Source organism: Neolamprologus brichardi, chromosome 17 (genome assembly GCF_056152115.1).
Source record: "Neolamprologus brichardi isolate AB-2024 chromosome 17, ASM5615211v1, whole genome shotgun sequence".
In the NCBI taxonomy this organism is placed as follows: domain Eukaryota; kingdom Metazoa; phylum Chordata; class Actinopteri; order Cichliformes; family Cichlidae; genus Neolamprologus; species Neolamprologus brichardi.
Window position 1 is genome coordinate 17,784,388 of NC_142120.1, and position 24,212 is coordinate 17,808,599.

Genomic DNA, 24,212 nt, shown 5'->3' on the forward strand with positions numbered 1-24,212 from the left:
GTTTTAATCAATTTGCCTGAACTCAATGAGTAAAGCTGTGTGTATATCACAGCATTTAGGCTGATTTACAAACAGCTAACAAATCCTCCAGAACTGACAGTTCTTACAACATCCCGCTGACTTTTTCAAACATTCATCACAACAAAAGTAATTATTTGCTGTTATTATTATTATTACTATTTTTTTTACTAGAAGTTACTCTTACATGGTGTTAACCAAACTCTAGCAGCATTAATTTTTACTGCAATATTTGATTTAGTTTTAGTCATAATTTAGACATCTAAATACTTTTAGTTTTATTCGACTTGTAGTTTTATTATTAAGATTATAGGAGCCAAATTCAAAAGTTGATTCATTGACTAAAGTGAAAAGGTTTGTCATGTCTTTACAGATCAGAGGTGCTCCACAAGGTTTACAAAGTCTTATTTTGAAATTCTTCCAAGTGTTGACGTTTTCATGAGAAACGGGGGAGCTGGTTGTACGGGTGCCATTTGTCAGGTCTAACCTTCATTCTGATTGGATCATTTCCTAAATCGTCCCGCCTTTCTGCACAACTTAATTAGTTCTGTTTGGATCTTATCTCTCTGAATATTTTGTTTATAGTTGTTGATAAAAGTGTCGCTATGTTTCATCAGTTTTCGTCCTTGGCGTTAGTTTTCATTTAGTTATTCTCATGTTTTGTGAGGGGGAAAAAACTGCGGTGAAAATTATTGGTCAGTGAAATTAAGACTGAACCCTAGATGGTTTACCAATGACCCAGTGGGTTTTAAACCATCATGTTTGTATAGGTTCTCAGTCATCCAGGTCATAGTAGTCTTGAGAGCTATTTAACCCCTAGTGGGGCTTCTCCCGTTTGTTTGTTGACCTGCTACTGATCATGAGAGTTGTCACATGAGCCAAAGTGTGAACAAAGACATGGGTCTTAAATCATCACCAGGGGTTAAGGGGAAACCACTATGTGAGACATTGTGACCTATTGAGGTAACCTGAAGCAGGGTGTGAGTGGGGGTTGAAGCACATGGGGAGGGATCTGTAGACTGCATTGCAGGTAGCTGATACCTGGTGTCGTACTGTAAATTTTTATTTTTAGCTAAATGATATAAAAAAAAACCACTTCCCTGAAAATGGCTCCACAGTTTTTCATTCAGCACTGATGGGTCCTTACAGATATGAAGGTCAACCCCTTCCATATGCTCTAATGCTCTCCCATATTGTCATGAATGCTGGATTCTGCCCTCTTATTAAAGAGGCTGGGTCTCTCTGATAGATCGAGCAGCTCTGAGGTCCTCTTTTTATACCCAGTTAAGTTTCCATTTAACCTAAACAGTTATCAGATGCTTCACCAGGTCATTTTGTAGCAACCTACACAACCTTTACACAACCTTTACACAACCTTTCCAGCATTTTATTAATATTCATTGCTAGCATTCAATTAAAAAGAAAATCTCATTTTATTAAACGTTTACGTTACAACATGTCATCTTTGTCCTATTTTCACTTACTCAAATAGTTTAGATGTTCTCCAGTGTGTATTTATCCTCACTTTGCACAGATGCATATTAAATGTAACATTAAAACCCTTTTGCGCAGATGACTGTGTAGATGTTGGGTAGTTAAATTTGCCTCTGTCTTGTGTTTGCTATACTCCCTGCAGGGCTACACGGATGAACCAGTGTCCAAGGTTTTGTGTCATGTGGAGGACGGTTCGGTGGTGCAGCTGGACAGGTGGAACCTCTTAGTAGAAAAGAGCTCTGCCCAGCCAGAGGAGGGCACACAGAAGGTCAGTTTGTGCTGGAAGATAGGATGTGTGCATTCCATATTAGGTACACTGTTGGAATAAAGATAGGGCAGGCTTTAAAGGGACCATTTGAAGCCTCTTTTGCATCAGTAATTTTCATCTCATGAGATATTTTATTGTCTTTAACTTACAATCATAGCACTTTATTGAAGCGTCTCTTCTGTACCTGTCAAGACCAGAACAGTTTTTTGTAGCAGACTTTAAACATGATAAGAAGAGGATTTTAACATGCGAGCGGGGGGTTTGAGGAACTGCAGAGTTTTGGTGCTTTATTTTTCATCCTCTGAGGTTTTTGCTTGTTAATATCTATACCGTGGGTTTAAAGAGTTGGGCTTTACCAAAAAGTGTGAATTTGGATGAGTATCAGTAGCTAAATGGTCAGAGTTTATGCTCAAAGAGGACGTGAGCTGTCTATGTGAATAAATTACATTATATTTATGCAAAGAGGCCCACTTCAGTGTTTTTCCTGCATCCTCAGCTGCCCTTGAACGTGTTCAACAACTACTTCAGCCTTGGCTTCGACGCGCACGTCACCCTGGAGTTCCACGAGTCCAGAGGTGTGTGAAAGCTATTTTAATATCAGTCTTTTTTTAATTTTCACCTTGTGTCAACTCTATTCATGTTCCATTAGGTCCTCCTCTCCCCAGTTAATAGATCATTTTCTGCTTTTGTTAAAAAAAAAAGAGAGAGAAAGATGAGCAGAATGAAAAATTTACAAAGGATACTGAATCAGATTCACACATTCAGGCATGCACAAATGAGTCAGTCTCTCCGTGTTACTCTGCACCGCTCTGCGTGAGTTTTCACATTTGTAATCCCACTGTCTTTGTCGCATCTTTAATGTATTCTCCTTCTTTCTCTCTGCTTCTCTAATTGTGTCTTTCCAGAGGCCAACCCAGAAAAGTTTAACAGTCGCTTCCGCAACAAGATGTTCTATGCAGGAGTGAGTGTCCCCGATGACTTTCTTTCTGCTCACACATCCACAGACACACAAACCTTTGGAGCCGAAACTCTTCCTCCCAGTCACTGTCTGTCTGACACACAGACACATGTTAGGATGAGCAGGAAGAAGTCTGGTTTAAATAAGCGAGAATGAGGTGCTGCAAAAAAATCACTCAGAGTAAATACACATGGAGGCAAAGAGAATATCTCAGCTGTGTTTAAAAAGAAAGTAAAAGCTACAGAATGTAAAGAAACATCTGCTTTGACTTTATATCCCAAGCCTCTGTACACTGAGCAGATTTCAAGTTGAACGAGGACCAGACTGTACTTTTGAGCAGTACCAGGTTGTGCCACCTGACGGTGCAGGAAGTCAGTCTAGCGTTCACTCTGAGGGCCTTTACACACCAGCACGTAAAATCTGTGCAAATGTTTCATGAATTAAAACATTTTTCAGACTTATCTATTTTTAATGCAGCCATTCACATCGACTGCATACCTTCGCCAGATGATTTTTGGGTAATTTTCCTGTAATCCAGTAATTTTACTGATCTGTAGTGAGCCGAGGTCATAGCACACTGTTTTGATCTTTGATCTATTGTTAATTAATCCAGCATTTTTCCAACTTCGTGCAGTTCTAGCTTCTGAACCTCCCCGATTGAAATCAAAATTCTTAAACAAGAATTTTTAAATTTGGAGCTATTTGGAATGAGCAAATTCTGTGAGTTGGAAGGGAGAAGTGATGGGTGGGAGTTGGAGCGGAAGCGTGTCACGGAGTTATGTCTTTTTAATGAGGGAAATGTAATGAACTGTAATTCTGTTTGATTGGGCCCCATTCTCTCTGTTTGTGTGTGTGTGTGTGTGTGTGTGTGTGTTGTGTGTGTGTGCAGGCTGCGTTCTCAGATTTCCTCCAGAGGAGCTCCAGGGATTTGTCCAAGCACGTCAGAGTGGTGGTGAGTGTTAACACACTCTCTCCGTCTTCTCTCTCGCTCTCCGCCTGTATCGTTTTCTGTGTCGACATGTTTGGGCAGCAGGTCGGTGATTAAAATCCCGTCCACTGCTTCTCTTTTAACAGCCGCCGTGCTGAAGTGTCCTTCATTAAAGTCTTACAAGAACCACCGCGCTGCTCATTCACTGACCCTGAACACTGACATCTACCCCAGAGTTAGAGCACCAAGTGTCCCTTTTTTATTAACATTTCTAATGACGATTTCATTGGTTAATTGAAAAATTCCTTAAAAAAAGAAAAATGCCCAGAGATAAAATGAGCATATTTAAAGGGACAGTTCACTCCATCTCAGGGGTGATCCAGTATGTGGTGCAGAGCGGATTTCTGGTTTGTTGTCTCTCTCTTCATGTTAGCCCTGTGATGGACTGGTGACCTGTCCAGAGTGCGCTGTGCCCTCTGCTCTGTGCTAACTGGAGCAGGCTTGGATGATATCAGCTTCAGGTTCAAGTCAACATTAACATGTACAGAGGAATGCAGGAGAGGGGTACAACAGTGTCTACAGCCATCTGTAAAGCATGGCAGAGGCCGTGTCTTGGTTTGGGGCTGTATTTCAGGCAGTAGTGTTGGATATCTTGGAAAAACTTATGGAATTAGGAATGCAGATAAGTACTATCAGATTTTGATCCAGCATGTAATGTCCACCCTGGACAGGCTGGCTTAATTTTTTTTAGGTATGACATTGATCCCAAATACGATGTCAATGCAGTAAAATCATTCCTTGATAGAAAAACACAAAGTCATGGATTGGTCTCCCCGGAGCTCGGACCTCAACGTTACTGAAGCAGTGTGGGATCATCTACAGGCAGAAAAAACATCCAAAGAAGAGCTTTGAATGTCTTTGAAGAAGCCCGGAGAACTATTCCTCAAGACTACTTAAAGAAATTACAAGAAAGCAGCTTCAGAAAGTTCAGGCTGTGTTGAAGCATAAAGTTACTTATATGAAATATTGATTTTCAATTGACCTTATATTAATTTGTCAATATTTGCTATTGATATATAGGTATTGTCTCTTGTGATGGCTGATTAACCATAACTAAAAAAGTAAAAAAGAAATGAAAGAAACACCCTTCAGCCTTGTTATGAGTGTTAATGTTGCAAAGTTTGTCCACCAGAGGGCGCCCTGCAAATTTCCTAATGGGAACATATATGTGTGGAATAGCACATCTGATTGAAGTCGGGCTGAACATAAACGAGTAATCCATGACTTGTTGTTACAATAAAACAAGATCATACTTTGAGATAGTATGACAATACAGCTAAATTTCTCAAATATCAATAATATCTTAGTAAGGACTCATAAATAACAGTAGCTGTGTCCCAAAACTTCAGCTGCATCCTTCGGAGGCCGCATTTGAAGGCTGATTACGTCACAGCCAGGCGACGAAGGCTGTCCCAATTCGTTGACTCCTTCAAATGCGGCCGACAAATGCGTCCTTCATTTCCCCGAATTTGAAGGATGGTTTGGGTGTGTCCTTCGTGGCCTACCATATCCCAGAATTCATAGTGCGGCCCAGTCAAATTTCAGCTGCCAACAATGGCGGCCGCTACTGAGTTTTAAAATTAGTCTTATTAATCTTTCTGGGTCACAAAATAAACTTTTAACATATTTTCAGGCGAGAAAGTAGCTGTGTAAATTTCAAATATCTGCTTGGTTTATCAAGACATCGCATATTTGCAAAAGTGTGCCGACGTTTTCGGAGACGTCTGTTACCCACCCGCTCGATAGCAAGCCGGGGGGTTCAATGGTCACTCGAGCTGGCGAGAGCAGCGGACTCCCGGCTTCATCGTTTTCAGACCCCCACTCTTTCGCTACTCAGGTTAAACATGATATATAAGTCACTCGGATAACTTAAAAAATGTATTTTTTTACCCTTTTTCTGTGTTTTATTTGTTCCAGAGTAAATCGGTTTGGCTGAGATCAAAGTTATTATATTAAATAAAACTTTTTTAATCCATCAAGTGGGTTCCTCCGGGATTTTCACACAGCTGAATAAACGTTAAACAGAAAACTGATTAAACAGAAGTGTGAGACGGTCGAGAATTTACGCCAGTGTCCTGTTATATTTTAGATAGCAAGGAGCAGACGGACAAGTTTATTAAACTCCACCGAGACAGCGGTGACGCAAATCTGAAGGCTAGACAGTCCAATTTCACAGCCTCGCACTTCCGGCCTTCTCGGTCTTCGAAGGACCCGGCCCACATAGACCGCGAAGGCCGGGTCCTCCGAAGGATGCAGCCGACGTTTTGGGACACAGCTTACATGTAACAAGTTTTAGAGAAGTCTGTTTTCGTGTGTCTAAAAGGCCTAAAAAAAAAAGTCAGGCAATATATCTAATTTTATCAGTGTCAATTTAAAAACTCGTGTATCGGTTGATCTCTACTTAGCACCAGCTGGTTTCTTATGTTTGCAAGGGTAAGCAGACGTCTCTGTGGCTGATATCTCCAAAACTCACATCAAAACATTCTCCTGCAGGCCAGAGGAAAAGCATAATTGCTAACTTGATTTGGTGGTGAACGGTCCCTTTGATTTTTTTCCCAGTTAACAAACCCTGTAACTATCTGGGACTGAGTCGAACATAACCAAATTACAGGATTGTTTACTGTGTCTTCAGTGTCAGGGATGCCCCGAGTGCAGCATCTGTTGAAATTTCATGCCAGAGCAGCGAAACACAAACAGTTTTTTGATTGTCTCGGAACATTTTCCGACTTCCCTACTCTGACGCTGACTCTCATCTTCAAGCTTCTTGTTTCCTGCTGCTGATATAAATCTTTGGCTAATAAATATATCCCGTCATTCAAAGAAAGAAAGAAAATAAGACTCAATCGTTTCCTTAAAAAAATCTTGGCGCTGCAGTTTTGAACAAATATTAGTAACACAGGAGGAAAAACTGTTTGTTTGGGACTGTTTTCAGTTGCTAATTTGTTGTTGCTGTGAGTATTTATAGCAGCATCAGCAGATTTACAGTGCCCTCGTTCATTGTAATGCAGGAACTTGTTAGAGGTGTTAACGCTGATGTGTTTTATATAGTTTCTGTGCGAATAATGGAGCTGTGTGGCACAGAGGAATGAGCTCAAGCTTCGGATACGCAGCGCTGAGGCTTTCTGTTGGTTTTGGTCTTTTCCTTGGATTTATTTATAGAAGCATATTGAATTTGACTGGACTTATCCTTTAATTATGCTTTGATTTACAAACTTTCCTGGTGGAAAATAGATAATTGAATATGAAAAATCTGACCCAGAAATGGTTTGTACATTTAGAAAATGGCACATCTTACATGGTTGCAGCAATAAATCATTAATGGCATCCTGCAGGGAGCTGAGTGTGGCGTGACCCTTGACCTGATTAATCAGAACGTGGGGGCGGGTTCGACTGAGAGTGAGGACAGTGAAACTGAGAGTAAAAGCTGAGAACAGCGAGCGACGCTTGAAATGACATTTAAAAGCAAAACAAACGTTCTGAGAGTGAAAATAAGTTGTTATACTGCAAATATGTGGCGCACATTCTGTGAAATGTTGGCTCAATGTTTCTCTTTCCATGTCTTTCACAGTGTGATGGCACAGATCTCACTCCCAAGATCCAGGAGCTGAAGTTCCAGTGCATAGTGTTTCTAAACATTCCCAGGTAGGTGATCATGGAGTGGCCACAATAGCGCAAATCGATGGTTCCCAGAAATTTCTTCACCTGAACTTAGTCAGGCACTGTCTGGGTTTCTGAATATTAATGATTAGCTTCATAGCTTCAGCACAAAGGGGTGGGGTGTAATGGTGTGGTGGATTTTTTCCATTCTTTGTGACCCTTATTAGCCTATCCAAGTCTTGTTGCTGACCACGCTGATTCCTACTTATCCTCCGATGGTTGCTTCCAGCAGGATGACACGTGGTGTCAAACTGGTTTATTGAACGTGCACACAGATGGCCTCCACAGTCCCATCTCAGTCCAACAGAGCACCTTTAGTAGTGGTGGAACAGGAAATTCTCATCATGGATGTGCAGCCCACAAATGTGGAGCAACTGTGTGATGCCAACATGGATGTTTCCAGGACGTTGTTGAGTCTGTGGCATGAAGAATTAAGGCAGCTAAAGCTGTGACATAGATGTGTTGTGTCTCTGAACATCTGTGAGGGGGCGGTACTTATTTTCCTGTCACTCAGTGCTGCTGCAGTGTCAGTTCTGTCTCGATGCCTTTTGTGAACCAGACAGATTTCAGAGCCTTTCCTTCCCAGCAGAGGTCTGGCTATTTTTTTTTTCGAAGAAATTCACAGCGGACAGACTCTGAGCGTCATCAGTCAGTCATTGGTAAATTTCGTAGCAATTTTGTGATCTGTGGCTCAGTCAGTCTTTTTGAAAACAGTGTTGCTGCGTTGTTTCTTTGTGAATTTCTTGGTATTTGCTCTGCTAAGAACAAATAAAAACCAAAGAAAAAAAGTTCACCGTTATTGAAAAACGTGTAAATAATGGGGCATCTGTAGGTTTTAATTTCTGTCTAACAATTCAGTGTGTGACAAAGCATGTTAAATAGCATCTAGAAAACTGTGAGACACCACAACTCTCTTGTGACTACCTGACTAATTAAATTCTTGAAGTGGGCTGAAGGTAGAGGCGGGAGGTGTAATTCAGGTTTTATGCTCGCTGAAGCTGTTGACTTCAGTCCTCCCACGCAGCCTGGAGTTAAAATACTCCTCAGTCAATAAAAACAAATTTCATACCTGTTCGGTCAGAGGAGAGTCTGCGCCGTCACTGGATAAAGATGAATCAGCCAGAAAAGCACTTGATTTGATATTTGAGTTTAACCTTTGCTAAAAAACATCAGCAGTGAGCGTGTCCTCAACAGGACGCCACAGGGGGAGCCCAAATGACATTTAAGGTGTTTTTGAGACTCTGTTGTTGCATGTTTGTGTTAACACGTGTGCAGATACTGTGCCGGCACCATGCCATGGGGAAACACGGGAGACCATCGAGACTTTGAACCTCAGCGGCATGACGACGGCTGCATCGAGGTTATCGGCTTCACCATGGCCTCGCTGGTAAGAATTTCAAAAAAGAAGCAGCGCAACGAAGAGAAAACCACATCTGAAAACGTCTCTGTTGTCCACTAGGCAGCACTGCAGGTTGGAGGTCACGGAGAGAGACTTCACCAGTGCAGAGAGGTCGTCCTCACTACCTACAAGACTGTACCTGTTCAGGTAATATTAGAGTGACAGAGTGTAATATAACAACCTCATACCTGCAGGATTCAAAGCAAGAGCAGCTAGAGAATAATCAGAGTATAAGAAAACAACAAACACGTAGAATTCCTCAGACTTTAACTGTTGTAGTAAATTTACAGTTTTATTTAGGAGTGTCTAACATAAGGCCCGGGGGCCAGAATCGACCCAGCAAATACTCCAATCTGGCCCACTGGACAGCTTTGGAAAATGTGAAGGAGGGCATAAATGTTGACCTTTTTAGAAGTTTTACAGCTTTTCCTTTTGATAAAGACCCTTCACCACCAAAGCTGTTTATGCTGCATTAATTAAGTAATAGATAAACAATTAAATGACAATTTTTTTTGATATACCTAGTTTAGCTTGTATTAAAAACATTAATTAATAAAAACTTTGAAATTGAAATTGTACGTGACAGCAAACTTTAGGTCCGTGCTTCTAAGACTTCCTCTGGTACAAAAACCTGGATAAAGTTCCCACTTCCCCATCTCACGTTTAATTGATCAGTAACAATTAAAAACGATCGACTTCAGGTGAGATTAATTCCAGCACAGTCAGTCCTGTTTCCCACCATGAAGATCAACCTTTTTAAATTCCATATGTTTCCGGTGATGCACCTCACAGTTTGACAAACCTTTGAGATGATTGACTGATTTTTAATTTTTCTCTCTTAAATATTTGATTCAATTCTTCGTTTAGCTCTGAGTAACTCTGCAGGGGACAATATTTCATTATTCATTCTTTATTTCATTATTATTTATTCATATCTATTAATGATATTTAAAACGTAACTACAGTGCTGGCTGTAATATAAACAGAGAAGCAACAACGTTGAGAAACAAGAAAATGGTTAAACAGTTTTTCTCAAATGGGTACACGAGAACCTCTCGGGGTAGTTTAGAGTACTGCATTTTTTTAAAGTAACAGTCATGCAGAAATTATGAAGTCATTCAGCTGCAGTAAATGCAATGAGAAGTGCGAGTGTATTCAAATTGGCTATATATTTAATTTTATTTGTGATATTTAATGACAAACAGACAAAAGTGAGCCAGATGTTTGTGTGCAGTGACTCTGATCAAAAGCTCAGATAGGAGAAAGAGATGAGAGATGTTAAAACCCTCTGTTTGTGATGATCAGGGGCTCAGTGTGAGATAAAGAAGGATTATTTTGAGCTGAATCGTGCAATGCCGCTCTAGTAGAGTCCGCTATACTTTGCTGCGGTTTGTGAGATTTATTTAACCTGACATTTCTTTTTATCAGGCCAGGTCAAATAAACATTACACAAGCTATTACTAAATTGAAGACGGCTCAAAATATCTCCAAGAGCCCAACCAAACCTTCCAACCCAACCCCAGTAATGACCATTTAAAAAAAAGAAAAAGAAGGTTGAGCTCATATAAAGTCATCAGGGAAGTGTTTACTGAGGTCACAGAGCAAGTGAGTTGAGGGCCGTTTTCATTTCCATAGAAGTGGAGGTCTCTTTCCAAACAAGAGTCACCCTCTGCTGGTCCTTAGAAAGAATGCAGGTTTAAGACGTCCGTCTTTTAAACTGTTTGTGAGTGCAAGTAGCTTCTTGGCTGATTTTCGGATTTATATGCTGCTGATGTAAGCCTAAAAGAAGCAAATATTATGAAGTCATTGGTTTGACCTTTAAAACATGACCTCAGCGTGTCTTTCTGCTCAGGTGGACGGCGAGCCATGCCGACTGGCTCCATCCACTCTCCGCATCTCTCTTCGAAATCAGGCCAACATGGTCCAGAAGAGCAAGAGACGCACCTCTGTGCCCCTGCTCAACGAGTGAGTCACACACACACACACGTGCGCGCTCGTACAGATGGAGGATCTAGGCCAGCAGCGTTGTAAAAAATCTGAATGAGTCACACAGTCTGTTTAGCAGGAGCTGACATTCACTCGTCAGTCTCCCACATCTCCGTACAGCACGCCAGACCAAATCAAAGGAGGGACGTGTAATCAAATGAATCCAAACAAGAGCATGGGTGACACGCTGACACTGGCAGTTTCCCGTGAACAGGAGATGCTTATTGATCTGTTTCAGGAGTGGCAGTGCTGCCTTGTGATTTCCTCCTGCACAAAGAGAATCACGAGACTACTAACCCTCCTCCATCCCCGTAGCACTAATATCTCTTCATGTATATCTCTGTCTTTATCTGTGTGTATTTTAAACCATGTCAGCTACAGTAACTGTGTGCATGTGAGAGCAGGAAGAGTACAGGGTGATGACTTTCTGTAGCTGAACTTATCGACTGTCTGTACTGCTACTGTGCTATCAATGTTTGTCCACTTACCTCTGGGCTTTTCTCCGTCTGTTCCTCCTGTTCTTCTTCTTCTTCTTCTTCTTCTTCTTCTTTTGTCTTCCTTCATATTCACTTCTTCATTCCTCCAACACACACGCCGGTGTGATCTTTAATTATTTCTTTTCTTTACCTTGTCTCCTTCCCCTCCTCTTTTTTTCATTTCCTTTCCCCTCCTCGTCATTTTCTCTTTTTTTCCCCCCCTCATCTCCCCCCGTCATACGTTCCTCCTCTCTTCTGTGTGTGTGTGCGCGTGTGTGCGGCCGTAGTATTCAGAAGGTGTGTGCAGCTGATCTGCGCCGCCTCTCTGCTCCCCCCGACTCCTTCTCTGTGTAAGTACCTGAGCCCTCTGTCACCGGATGGATGGATGTTTGTGTCCGTGTGAATAAATGTGTTGACAGCGTTGTGTCTTTATTGATCCATCAGGCTTTGACCAATATTTGACATGACAAAATCAGCAGTTGGCATCTTCCCAGCTTTTTGTGGTCAGTTATGATGATTTTAATGATAGCAAATTATAAAATATTTGACTTTATTTGTTCATTTAACAGTTTTTATTTGTAGTATTGGAGGTGGTGCTCAGTCAAAGCTTTGGCTACAACAACAACGAACAAAAGGATGAAGCAGAAAAGCTGTGACCCATTTTAAAATCAGGAAATCCCACGGGCCCCACCCAATCTTAAGTCCTCACCCTAATCATGATACGAGAGAAAGGGATATTTCCTTGAAAGTTGTGTTTAAAAAAAGCCTTAATAGCAATCACACTGATAAAGAAACGTAAATGTCCAACCAGGCCTTTCAAACATGACACGCTCTTTAACCTGCCAACACTTTAGTACAAACTCACAGGTAATGACTGGTACATTCACCACGAGTGAGCCTCCTGCATGCTGAACTCAGGCAGTACCCTCACCTGAACCAAGCAGAGTATTTCCAGGAGCGAGGAAGAGTCTGACGTGGGCTGTCTCCTGCTGCATGTTTAATGCGAGGAAGGGCAAATCAGGACAAAGTCCCAACATTGAAAGAGGCTCTGCATTAGGATTCCCAACTCATTTAAAGCGGCGCTTTTTGAGCTTTTAGGTGCAGGCAACTCATAGAGAGGAGACGGTTATTCAAGGACACACTGACTAATGTTCCTCTGTGCTCGTTAGCAGCGGTGGCTAATCAGAAAGACAGCAACCTGAGAGAGTTAGACGTAACAGACAGAAGTCGTAATGTCCTTATTTTATAAGCCCAGATTTTTCCTGTTGGACGTGTTGGCTGTGAGGGTCCATGAACCCCATTTTGAGAACCCCAGATTTGAAATGCTCAAATAGGTGTATTGGTCAAACCCTGCTGTGTCGTGCTGGCTGTTGGTGTTTGTGTTACATGGGCTGGAAGAGAGTGACAGAGGGAGAAAGAGCGTGTGGCAGCATGCAGATAAAAGCCTGTCCACTCCTCAGTGTGCTTCTGTCTTTTGTCTTAATGTTTCCCTCGCTGTAGTCCCTTTAACTTTACCTGAACCGAGCTTCTCGCTTGACGTCCAGACCCTGTAAAGTGTCTTAATGTTGTGCTCTAAGTAACAAGAGTCATGTAACTGTTGTAATTTCAAACGCTTTCTGTCCCTTTGCAGGTAAGATTATTGAGTTAGAGGCTTTGAGGCTCTGTGGACGTATGATTCTCAAACACCTGTGCAGATGTCTTTTATAATGTCAGAGCTCATAGATCTGTTTTCACATGAACGAAAGAAGACAGAGGAGGAATTAAATATCAGGTAAAAGCAGCTGAGCTGAACTCCACTGTGCTGCTTACTGCTGAAATATTTATTCGATTCCAGTGTTTTGGTCTGTCCAGCCTTCGTCAGGTACGTTGGCAGCATCTCAGCATGAGATCACTTTCACTGAAAGTCAGACGGACCAAAACATCGTCAATAATGAAGTGCAGGAGTTCAGCTCAGTTGTTTGTTTGTTTTTACGTAGTTTTCTCCTCTGATCGAGCTGCCACTCATTCAGGTGTGCAGACACTCAGTTATATTTATATTTAAATAAAAGCTCAGATCTGTTTTGCGTTGTGTCCAGTTGTGTCTGTGCGTGCATGTATGCATCTGTATGCCTTTCTCATTGTCTGCTCGGGCATGTCTGATCTGTGCGTGTGTGTGCGTGTGTGCATGTACATGCACGTGTGTGTGTGTGCTTTTTCCAGTCCTCACGCAGTTCCAGATCGTCTGCGTCTTCGAGTGAACCGGATCAGCCTCCAGGAGTACGACAGGCTGCAGTATGACAAGGAGCGGCTACGAGACATATGTAAGGCTCTCTGTGTCTCTTAAATTAAAAAAGATATCAGCTTTAATCTGACTTTTTGTATAAATTGTGGGTCACCAGCTGCAGAATTTTGTAGCTCATTTGTTTTTAGCCAAACCAACTTTCTGACACACATATAGCTAGCAGATACCTGCTAACCTGTTTGTTATTGCTAAGAATTCCACTAAAGCTGAATTACATCTTAAGACTAAATTAGCGTAAGTACTGTAAGTCACACTGTTTGTCAAATAAACCATTAAAAATAAATTCCAAAAGGCATCAACAGGATACACGAAACATAACTTTAAGCTTTACAACGAACAAATGGGTGAGTTTTGTTTATGAAGGAGGAAACTTTCCATACAGGCTGGTTTTGTACCATGACACATGACAAAAAACACGTGACAATAAAAAAATGTTTTAGTGGTTTATAAAGTAACAAACCTTTCACTCATGTGACAGACAAATAAAACTAGTATTTTGGACCCGACTGTGTCCAACATTTACGTTTCTGCAGCCTGGCACCACGTTTTCATATTTAAACGTATTTCTGAAGATTTCTAGTGCAGAAAAATAATTTTCTTAGTGTAGGTGATCAGCTGTGGATACCATGTGTTGATAAATCTTTACTGTAATTACCCTAAAGCTCTAACATGTGTCTGTGTTTTGTTTTGTTTTTTCTCAGCCATCCCTGTTGGCATAGTGGTGGTGAGGGGAGACTGTGACCTGGAGACCTGCAGACTTTATATTGACAGATTACAAGAGGCAAGTCTCTAGCTTTACCATCATCATCATCATCATCCCTTTAATTGCCTCCCTTGTTCTCCTTTTCTCCTGTTTCCTCCTCTTCATCATTATTTCATGATCCACGCAGCAGCGTCGCCGCTCCTTTCTCAGTTATTTATAGATGGATGAATGACCGGCACTGCCGGGAACGCAGCGGTGCTCTTTAGCTGTATGTCTCATGTGACTGAATGTAAAATGTGTGTGTAGAAGCTGTTGGTGTTTTTTGTGTAAATGCTTCTGGCTCTTTGTTAACCTTGAAACCTGTCTGCTGTGTGCTTGCTAGGATTTACACCAGGCACCATCTACTGGCCACAGAGTGCACTACCAGGTATATGACTTTGGGGTGTCTTTCTGTGAGGGTTGAGAAACACTGAAACATTTGGACAGTCGTCTAAGAGTTTAACATTTTTAGGTGGCTGGCAGCTCATAAGCATTTGGCTAAATAATAGCTAAATAATATAAACTAACTTTATCTGTTATAGGTTGGCACCCACTCTAAAATCCTTAGAGTAACCCTTAGAGTGGTAAAATCCCTAAAAACAGCTCATTGACAATGCACTACATGCTGTCTTATTGTCTTGCTCATCTCTGCCATGCTACAAAACACTCGTAAACAGCACTTTTGTCTTTTTCACGTGTTCTGTCTTTTGCTTCGTCTTTACTCTGATTAATCTCCTGATTGAACCCTGTTACTTTCAGTTCATTGTTCAATTTTAAAAAAATGGCGACGATCACAACGACGACGATTTGTCTCTTTGCCTCCAGGATGAAAGCAGAGGTGTCCCCCGGACCAGTTCAACCAGCAGACTGTCTCCCAACTGGAGCTTCTTGGATTGTGAGTGACCTTAAACTGGATCAGAGTCCTTCTAGAAGGATCTCGGTAACATTTTCATGCACCTGTTGTGGCAGTTAATTAAATTAAGTTTAATTTCAGTGGTCCCCAAAACACAAAAACTGCATGTATAGGGTCGCCAGCTTGCAGACTTTGACTCAAAGTAAGGTTTTAAAATGCTTTTTCTTCCTTCCTTGAGAGTTAAATTTCTACTAAGATGCTGTTACAGAATTATTTATGTCTGTAAACCGTACACATAGCTTCTTAAAGCCTTCAACTAGTCACCAAACTAGTCAGTTATCGATCACATCCTTTAGTAAAGTGTCAAGCACAGTAATGCATTCAGACTCCAGTCCTGAAAGTAGGGTAAAGTTTATTTATTTTGTGCTTTTTAAGAACAAAGGTCACAAATTCCTTCAAAAGTTGCTTGTATTGGTTCACTTGACACAAGGGGGCGCCACAGCAGGTGATACAACTGTGTGAGTGCATCGCAAAAACACATAAATATGCCTGACACCTGTAAAGAAGCAGCATCTGGCTGCAGTTTAAAGACTTTTTAGTCTCCGTCTCGTCTCATCTTTGTCTTGGTCTCCACCTGGTCTGTCTTGTTTTGGTCTCGATACCCTCTGGTCTTGGTATTGTCTTGGTCTTGGTTTAGGCGGTCTTGAGTACAAGTCTAGTATTAGTTGATCCCAGGCTGAATGTGTAATGTTTGCTAACTTGCAAAGAATGCCCACAGGGGGGCGTCAAAAGTTTCAAGTTTCAAAAGCCACAAGTAGCACAAAAAAGGTTTATTATTATTGTGGACAGTGATGCATTTTATTTTAATAAATATCCCAACAAACGATCATATCGACTTCATATCGACTTTAGATTCTTTGTGTTTTTATAGTTGGTAAGTGATCAGTAAATGTGTTTTTGTATCATATTAACTTTATTTTCAATTCATTTTAAATCTTAATTAAAATGAACTGCATGCTTTCATCAAAGGACTTGAGTTATAAACTAAATTATCCGATAAAAATGAAAGTCGTTGAAGCTTTTTCTAAAATCATAAAAGATTATTTGGGTATCATAAAACCCTGCAGGGATCTTGATGAATGCAGCTTTACAGACGTTTTATGTCGCGTAACTGCGTGTTCCTTCTCTGCAGCCACGTCAGCCGACCGCTTCTATCGCATCGACAAGGCTCAGGTATTTTTGACTTTCCTGCTGCTTCAGAATTCACAAAGCTTGTTTCCAGGTGCATTTTCTTCCTCACGTTCCTTCTTTCTTTCCTGGTTCTCTGGGGGTTTGGGGGTTTTGTTTTAGGAGCATCTGCATTTCGTGACAGAAATCTGTCAGGATGAAGTGTTCATCCTGGACCACGAAGCTCCAGTGCTGAGCCAGGGCTCGTCTGCGGGGATGCCTGATCTGGTGGTGGAGCCCACTGCCGGGTAAGTCAGCAGATAGAGATGACTCACTGAGGTCAGGAGCCTCTTCTTTACGGTGGTCATTCATGCACCTCAATTAAATAAATTTTTGCATGCGTTTTTACTCCTGGTGTGATCAGAAAAACGTAGCAGGTGAGAATTATGTCATATTTTCCCAGATACATGTTAAATTTAAAAAAAGGAAATTAAGGAGACACCATCTGGTTTTTTTTTTTGTTTGTTTGTTTGTTTGGTTTTTTGAAGATATCTGAACCAGAAAACTCCATGCACGCACTTTGTGGAGAAATTTTCTTTTTCTTGGAGTGCAGCGCTCGAGCCTCTAGGATCATCTTCTGTCTTGGTCTTCAGAGCTGTTTAGTCAGTCAGCAGCTGAATGCAGGCAGAGTTTAGCATCTATTCTCTGACTTGCTAATAGAAAACTGGGCAGTGAAGAGTGATGGAAGAGTGGATGGGTTCAAACGGCAGAACTGACATTGCGTGATGAGAGTGAATCGTGTCATTGTATATGATGCAGCCGGCACGGCCCTGTGCATTTTATCTGCTCTCCTCACTTCTGGACAGAGTAGACAAAAGAAGGATTACAGAGAAAACTATCTCTGGGAGGGTCACGCTCCACATGAACGTTTTGTTTTACCTACTGTGTGATTACCTTTCTTATCCTGGGTATCAAATAGTTTCCATACCTAAAAAGCAAATGAGAAATAGTTTATTCATAATGAAGCAGTGAGCGTTTTGGGAGAAGCAACGTCTTTCTGCTCCCAGGCGAGGCAGATCCCCCTGATGCATCTGAAAGAGGGCGAGTGACATCACACGTAGCCACCGCAGCGTCACCCCTGCGTTTTAGCTGCCGCCATGCTGTTTTCTTTGGAGCCAGAAGTGACCATGTTTAGATGAAAGGATGGAGTGCATTCATAACTCTTCACAGACACATATCTTTGAATTATTGCTTAGAAGAAGCCCTCTCAGATGGGACATCAAAACTAAAGCAAACGTGTGTTTGAGGCTGAACATCAGATCATTTCTCTTCAACATTTATAATTAACAGATGTGGCCATAACTTTGCACTTGCATCTGCTGCTGATGAGAATACGAAGGTTTCCATGGTTACGCGATACTAACATTGTGTAAGCACTGGAAAAGTGTTATCTACATATCTTATTAACGCTGTCTTTGTTTTCTGTTTGCAGCGCTCCGTTGACATCAGACGAACAAGGTATCACACGCATGCACGCACAGACACACAGTCGGTGTCACAATATTAAAGTTTAACTTTTTAAGGAGCCTGAAAGTAAGAGACTTCTCCAAAAACACAACAGGCAAGGTTAAACTTTGTTGTATAAATTCATTTCTAGTTATTCATATATAACAAAAATACAATAAAAATTTCCTTAAAGTGCTTTATGGAGAGTAAAGTCCAGCAATCAGATGACAGGCGACTGTGGGAAGGAAAAACTCCCTGGTAACTGGTGTATATTAATGTTTTTTTGTTTTGTTTTTTAAACAGAAGCAACTTCTAAGCCAGGCTCATCTTCCTGCTTTGATTCTTTCTGTAATTTTGTCATATTTTAAGGAGTTTTCCAGCCCTCTAATTACTCTCCTGTACTTACCTGGTACAAAAGGGCACATTAAATGTAAAGTGTTTGGCGTGCCTGTAAGTTGTAATATTCAGAGTATGAGGGTAAATATTTGCCTGATTTGATCAAATGTAATGCGGTGAAACCGTAAACATCAGCTGGTTGTGAGTTGTCAGGTGGAAGTCATGGGTTGACCTTTGATATGACTCATAGATTAGGGCGTGTCTCAACTTTAGAAACTAAAAGTAAAACACTTCTCGGACAGATACAGTTTCCTCATTTGCTTTTGTTTTTTTTCTGAAAAATAAGACTGAGCAAACTTTTTCCATTATCTTATGGAGATGGGCAGTTTGGGACTTTTCTTTACAGGTTTCTCTCTTTGGTAAATTGTTTTGCTTTCTTCAGTGTGTTCACACTTCTGAGCACACTGCGGAACAGTGTTTGCGAGGCCTGTTTACAGAGTCACATGCCAATAAACAGTCATCCATATTCCCAGGACTCCCCAGTTCTCCCAGAGAACCAGTTGTTCCTTGTGCTTCCAGTTCTGCTGCTTTTTTTCTACTTGTGCTGATTTACGATTTTAGAAACGCCTTGCTTGGACCGAAATGTATTGCTTTTAACGCGTTTATTTAATTATTTTCCTAAAAGCAGCTCCGACGGTCAATCGCTAATTATGAAATCCTCATCCGTAAATGCTCCAGACACACATTAAGTGCTGGAGTTTTAGTTTCCCTGCGATTAATGCTGTCATTAAGGCTTTCTAGTTGGGCTGTTCAGAGCAGCATGATGCCTCGAGACAAGAGGAATATTTCTCCTGTGTGGAAAAAACACCTCAGCCTTCACCTTTGTAAGAAAGTGGAGCAAAGTTAAAATAGAGCCCTGTGGAAAGACTCAGGCTGATGCTCCCTTCAAACAATAGGTCACCTTAATTATCTGTTACTGAGAAAAAGATCTCTGCATTGTTTTTCTGCTGTAAGCAGTGTTTGAGCACAGAGACAGCTGCAGAAAAGAGGAAGAAAGTGACTGCTTTGTGTTTGTGTGTTCACAGCTCTGCTGACAGCTGCAAGTTCTGGGGACCTCTCCACGGTAATTCACATCCACTCTGTCACGGCCTGAGGATGACCTGTTACTAGCCTGTGTGTTAGCCACTGCAGAATTAGTTTCAGTGGTTTAATGTTGCACAACATTAAAATTCCCTTTGCCCAGCCGATAAAGATCAACAAAGACTCAGCAGTTTCTCAAGTCATGAAAAGGTTAAATTATGCATCACTCCAAACACCACAGGCTCCTTTTTTTTTAAAATTACGGGCATGCTGTGACTCATACTACAGGCATTCCTACAAAGTTCCCTGTCAGCCATGACAGTAACACCTTCTAAAGGGAGGAAATCCCACGGTTTCTTGTTTCTGTCATGTGTACATGTGACGGTTTTTCCCTCTCTTGGTTCTGTATCAGACCAGACATCCTTCATGGGGCAATGAAACTTGGCTTAAAGTGGGAGGAACTAAAACAGGTTGTTCCAGACAGAGGATGAGCTAAGGGGCTGTTTCAAGAACTGATAACAACAAAAACAAAAAGCAAAACAAAAATAACTCTGGTTGTGTCAAAGAATTGAAGTATTCAGCTAGAAATGAGCAGAGTCAGGAAAAACTCTAGAAGTAAAAAACTCCCCAAAAAACAGATTATTGATGTTTGCAAGATCACGAAAAAATGCTTTAAACTGGTTGTGGCCTGGCTCATAGTCCAGGACAGAAATGGAAGGGGCACTATAGCAGATGGTTAATGAGAGGACTTATTCGGATAAATTAAAGGAAACTAAAAGTGATGGCAGTGGAATGCCCACATGTATGGGTGTATTTTGGCCTTTTATGTCACCAAAAACAGAGGGGAAGAGGTCTGATTTGTGTGGACCAACAACAAATCTGTGTCTTTATCTCCTGTTTTTGTCACCTGTTATTGCTTGCGTCTCACGTCTCCTGTGATTAAGATGTGGGGTGTTGCGACAGATAAACAAAACTAAAAGAAAGACATGTGGGTCCACCGGGATAGGAGCGAGACAGTTGTTAGCTGAAGCTGCTTTACCCTGATTCCCAGACAGTAGAATCATTAACCACTCTTGTGTCTACACAGAGAAGGCATCCTCTCAAGGTAGCAAGTTTAAAAATTATCCTTAGGCACTTTGTCACAAAAACCCACTTAATTTGTTCCCATTTCTCTTGAAGAATACCAAAGCTAACATCTTAGTAATTACCTTGTTGTTCTTTGACAAACAACAACAAGGTGATTACCAAAGAGCTGTTAGCTGAATACTTGGCATATCTGAGAGTGTGTGTTTGGACAGTGGAGGATGAAAAAAGAATTGGGGTCTAAAAAGATAAATGAAATAACATATAGAAATAGATTTTCAGTGCTTTTATCAAGAAAGAACAATCAGGTTTTTCTATCAAGAAAGATTTGCTCTTTCTTTGTATTTTCCTGTTTTTAAGAATCCTGGTTGATGTTGAAAATCTTGAAATCGTGTCTTCCTGTCGGCCTCTGCAGCTCTCACAGTGTGTGGATCGAGGCGTCAATTTGTTGGTCCGAGACTCTGGGGGTTGTTCAGCATTGCATTTAGCTGCTCAGAGTGGACACGCAGACCTGGTCCGCTACATACTGCAGCAAGGTGAGAAAGTGCATGTTAAATAAATATCTGTGTTACTGTAAACGAACGTCTCCTGGATCTACTTTCAGTCAGAGTCACAAAACTGAAAGACTCAGGTTGTTTAGGGTTAAAATCCCACAGCTGTGTACATCTCAGTGTCACAACAACAGTTCTGGATATTCGCAATATCCAATATTCAAACTGACACGTTTTAGTATTTCATGAAAAATCTCGTCTTACTTTGAATTTAATCGCAGCAAAATGTCTCCAACAAGTTGGGAAGAGGGCAAAAAAAAGCTGAAAAAGAAACAAGTGGAGGAACATCAACAATGTGATGATTGGGTATCAAAAGAGCTTCTCAGAGAGTAATGAGGTGCAGATTGGTGAACCTGTGCACAAGACCTGCATGTAGAAATTGTGGAACAATTTGAAAAACATGTTCTTGAATGTAAAATTACAAAGATGTCGAATATCGCATCATATACAGTACAAGATATCATCAGAAGATTGAAAAAAAATTGGACAAATCTCTGTGTGCAAAGGCCAAAAATTAATACTGGATGTGAAATGATCCAGAAACACTGAGGCAAGACTGTTCTGAGGGCAGGAAAAGAGGATTTGGACCTTCTGGCTTGTTTAACAGCATTTGTACGTTCAGATTACTGCTCACGCTTCCTCTGTTTCTCCCTCCTCAGGCTCCAAGGTTCTTCTGGATTTAACAGACACAGAGAGGTACTTTCTGTTTCGTTTTCTCTGAAGGGAAATGTATCATTCATGTGTATTTTTTATTTGTTTAAAATTCACACGTAGTGATTGTGTGAGAACCTGAGTGCAGACAACTCAATCCTGTAGTGTAGTGTGGTATAGAACAGTCTGACCACAGTGACGTTACTGCTTTATCTATGATCTGTAGCTTGATATGAGTTGTATCTGATCACCAGAATGTGTGTGTCTGTGTGTGTGTGCGTGTGTGTGCGTGTCTAGAGGTGACACTGCATTGCACAAAGCAGCATCAGGGAAGCAGCACGCAGTGTGTCGACTACTGGTCGAGGGCGGGGCGTCACTAGAGAAGACCAACTTCCAGGTAAACAGATGTTTAAATGGTAAATGGACTGGTTCTTATATAGCGCTTTTTTACTCTTCTGAGCACTTAAAGCGCTTTACTCAACTTTAAACAGCTGCACATACAATTCCCGTAAGTCCCGATGAATCGAACCAGCGGCCGTCACGCAAACGATTTACAGTGAAAGGTTTTGTGGCTTCCAGGGTGTGTCACTCTCACTATGAAAAAGGAATCGGCCAGCAGCTGATACCAAAAGCTTAAAGAACAGGAAGTATGGCAATAAAAAACAGGCTTTACCAAACAGATCAGTGCATCACATCTTTGTCCTGAGGGGAAGTGTGTGATTGTCATTTATATTTTCAGGCAAAGAAGAGGTAAGTCAGTCGATACTGGCTGCAATAAAAGAGGCAAAGTTCCCCAGGACAGTTGTGACCTGGAAACATGTTTAAAGATTAAAAGCTTCTTTAGTTTCTCACGTTCACTGACTTTCTTTAGGTTTTAGAGCCTTTAAGGGGCATTTTACACCACAGTTATTTTGTTTAAAACACCAAAAATACCTTAAAAAGCAAAAACTTGTTGCAGAATTACTAAAAATGACTTTCGTCAGACTGGATTAAACAGTAAAAGGTGGAAAGTCATCTTCTCAGAACCTTGGTAAGACATGTAGTTGCATCTAAACATGCGTCCTCCATGGTTCCATTTAAAGATGGTGATTTATTCTTTAGGCCACATTAGCCCTCCGTTATGCTAGCTAGATTAGAGATCTCGCTGTGGGACACCTTGCCCCCTTACCTTCCATTTTTAATCCATCCCTCGGATCCATGCTGCCACTTTTGTACGTTCCTTTTGGATGAGAGGCACGCTCCAATCTAATTGTCTCTTTCCTTCAGGGGAAGACGGCGGCAGACCAAGCCGATGGAGATGCTGAGCTCACCGCCTACCTGAGCTCATCGTCCGCGAGCCACGAAGACCTGGAGACTGCCGTGTGATTGCGAACACGCTCGCGCACTCTGTGTCGCTCTGGACTCTGCGCACGCTCGACGTGGAGAGGAAAACGTTTGGATTCGACTCTTCGGGCGGAGAAGTTGGAGACGAGCCAGAAGAGATGAACTGCTTCAGCTCGCAGCAGCACTGCAGAGGAGATTTTACTGGTCTACTATTTATTTGTATTTATTTATTCATATTCTATTTATTGGTTGTGCCGATTGAGTGAATGACTGATCGTAGGACTATCAGGATGCAAGTGCAATTGGACCAGCCGTCACACGTCGTGAGTTCACCTGTTTCTCATCTTATAAGGGATTCATGCATATTTTACTCCATGAGACTTCTGCAGTGGTTTAAAGTGTATAAAGTGTCATTTCAGCGCTCGTAGGAACAGTAAAAGTTTTTGTTTGTCCCTTAAAACTTGTGCCAAAGACATTGCACTAGCGTAATGTCACATCTCGTCCCAAATTTCAGTCATTTTCCCATCATCTGTCACATAGTTTGATTTCCACGCCTTCCCTAAACTTTCTTACTCCCATGTCATTAAATATGCAACAATAGCGTTTGCAATCACGTGCTGCCCCCTAAGTCACGCATCACACAATAAAACAAACAAAACGAACATATCCTCCCCGGGTGCGCTTGTCCTGAAGCGCTTGTAATGTTTTCCGCTTTCGGCTTGTGGCGAGTCCCGACTCAACGCCACTTCTTATCCTATCGGAGTCGTTGCTTCGCCGTGACTCATAAAAATGACAAAACGCTTGTCAGATGATTCAAAAATCATCTCCACAGACCTTTCTGACTCTTTCAAGCAGCCGATTACTTCCAGGAACACTCAGTTTTTAACTACAGCTTTTTCTCCAAGTACAAACAAAACGTGGAACAAGTGACCGAGTGGGATCATTTATGGCTCCAGTCATATCTGTGTATGTGCTGCTGTGACATTTTTATAACCAATTATGACTCGGATTGTAACATTTAATAGATTTTTAATTAAATATGTCTGTTTTTAAGCATTATAAGCTTTGATTTTACTGGAAATGACCATTTCTAATCACTACATTGTAGAAAGGCATGTACGCTATATGGACCAAACATAAGCTGCTCAGCCATGCAGCTGAAAGACTCTGTTATATTGGGACATTATACACATAAAAGAAACATTATGAAATCATAAGTGATCCCACCTGGTTGTTTCAGTAGCTAAAATCTCTTGTAGATAACAAAAAGCAGCATTTTTTGGCTCTTTCTGGGATCCCAGAGAGTACAAATTTAACGGAATAATCACAACAGGAACCATAAGCTCATTAGCTGATGGAAAATAAATCACATTTGTGTCATAGAAATGCCTAAAA

General features: G+C 41.3%; 1 protein-coding gene across 4 annotated transcripts in view; it reads left to right on the top strand.

Moving 5' to 3' along the window:
* The window catches only part of dgki (diacylglycerol kinase, iota), a 91,822-nt gene extending 67,610 nt beyond the window's left edge, over positions 1-24,212 (top strand). For 2 of the 4 annotated variants that reach the window (XM_006780906.2, XM_035908482.2), the window contains exons 14-34: positions 1,655-1,780; positions 2,277-2,355; positions 2,686-2,741; positions 3,628-3,690; positions 7,295-7,368; positions 8,659-8,770; positions 8,843-8,929; positions 10,635-10,747; positions 11,532-11,594; positions 13,444-13,544; positions 14,227-14,306; positions 14,611-14,655; positions 15,093-15,162; positions 16,313-16,353; positions 16,471-16,595; positions 17,780-17,805; positions 19,215-19,252; positions 20,708-20,828; positions 21,503-21,539; positions 21,792-21,891; positions 22,761-24,212. In XM_006780906.2, the coding sequence (XP_006780969.1) occupies positions 1,655-1,780; positions 2,277-2,355; positions 2,686-2,741; positions 3,628-3,690; positions 7,295-7,368; positions 8,659-8,770; positions 8,843-8,929; positions 10,635-10,747; positions 11,532-11,594; positions 13,444-13,544; positions 14,227-14,306; positions 14,611-14,655; positions 15,093-15,162; positions 16,313-16,353; positions 16,471-16,595; positions 17,780-17,805; positions 19,215-19,252; positions 20,708-20,828; positions 21,503-21,539; positions 21,792-21,891; positions 22,761-22,859 (1,656 nt within the window). In that variant the 3' untranslated portion in view covers positions 22,860-24,212. The remainder of the gene's footprint in view (positions 1-1,654; positions 1,781-2,276; positions 2,356-2,685; positions 2,742-3,627; positions 3,691-7,294; positions 7,369-8,658; positions 8,771-8,842; positions 8,930-10,634; positions 10,748-11,531; positions 11,595-13,443; positions 13,545-14,226; positions 14,307-14,610; positions 14,656-15,092; positions 15,163-16,312; positions 16,354-16,470; positions 16,596-17,779; positions 17,806-19,214; positions 19,253-20,707; positions 20,829-21,502; positions 21,540-21,791; positions 21,892-22,760) is intronic. The other 2 variants (XM_006780907.2, XM_006780908.2) reach the window with 2 other exon arrangements.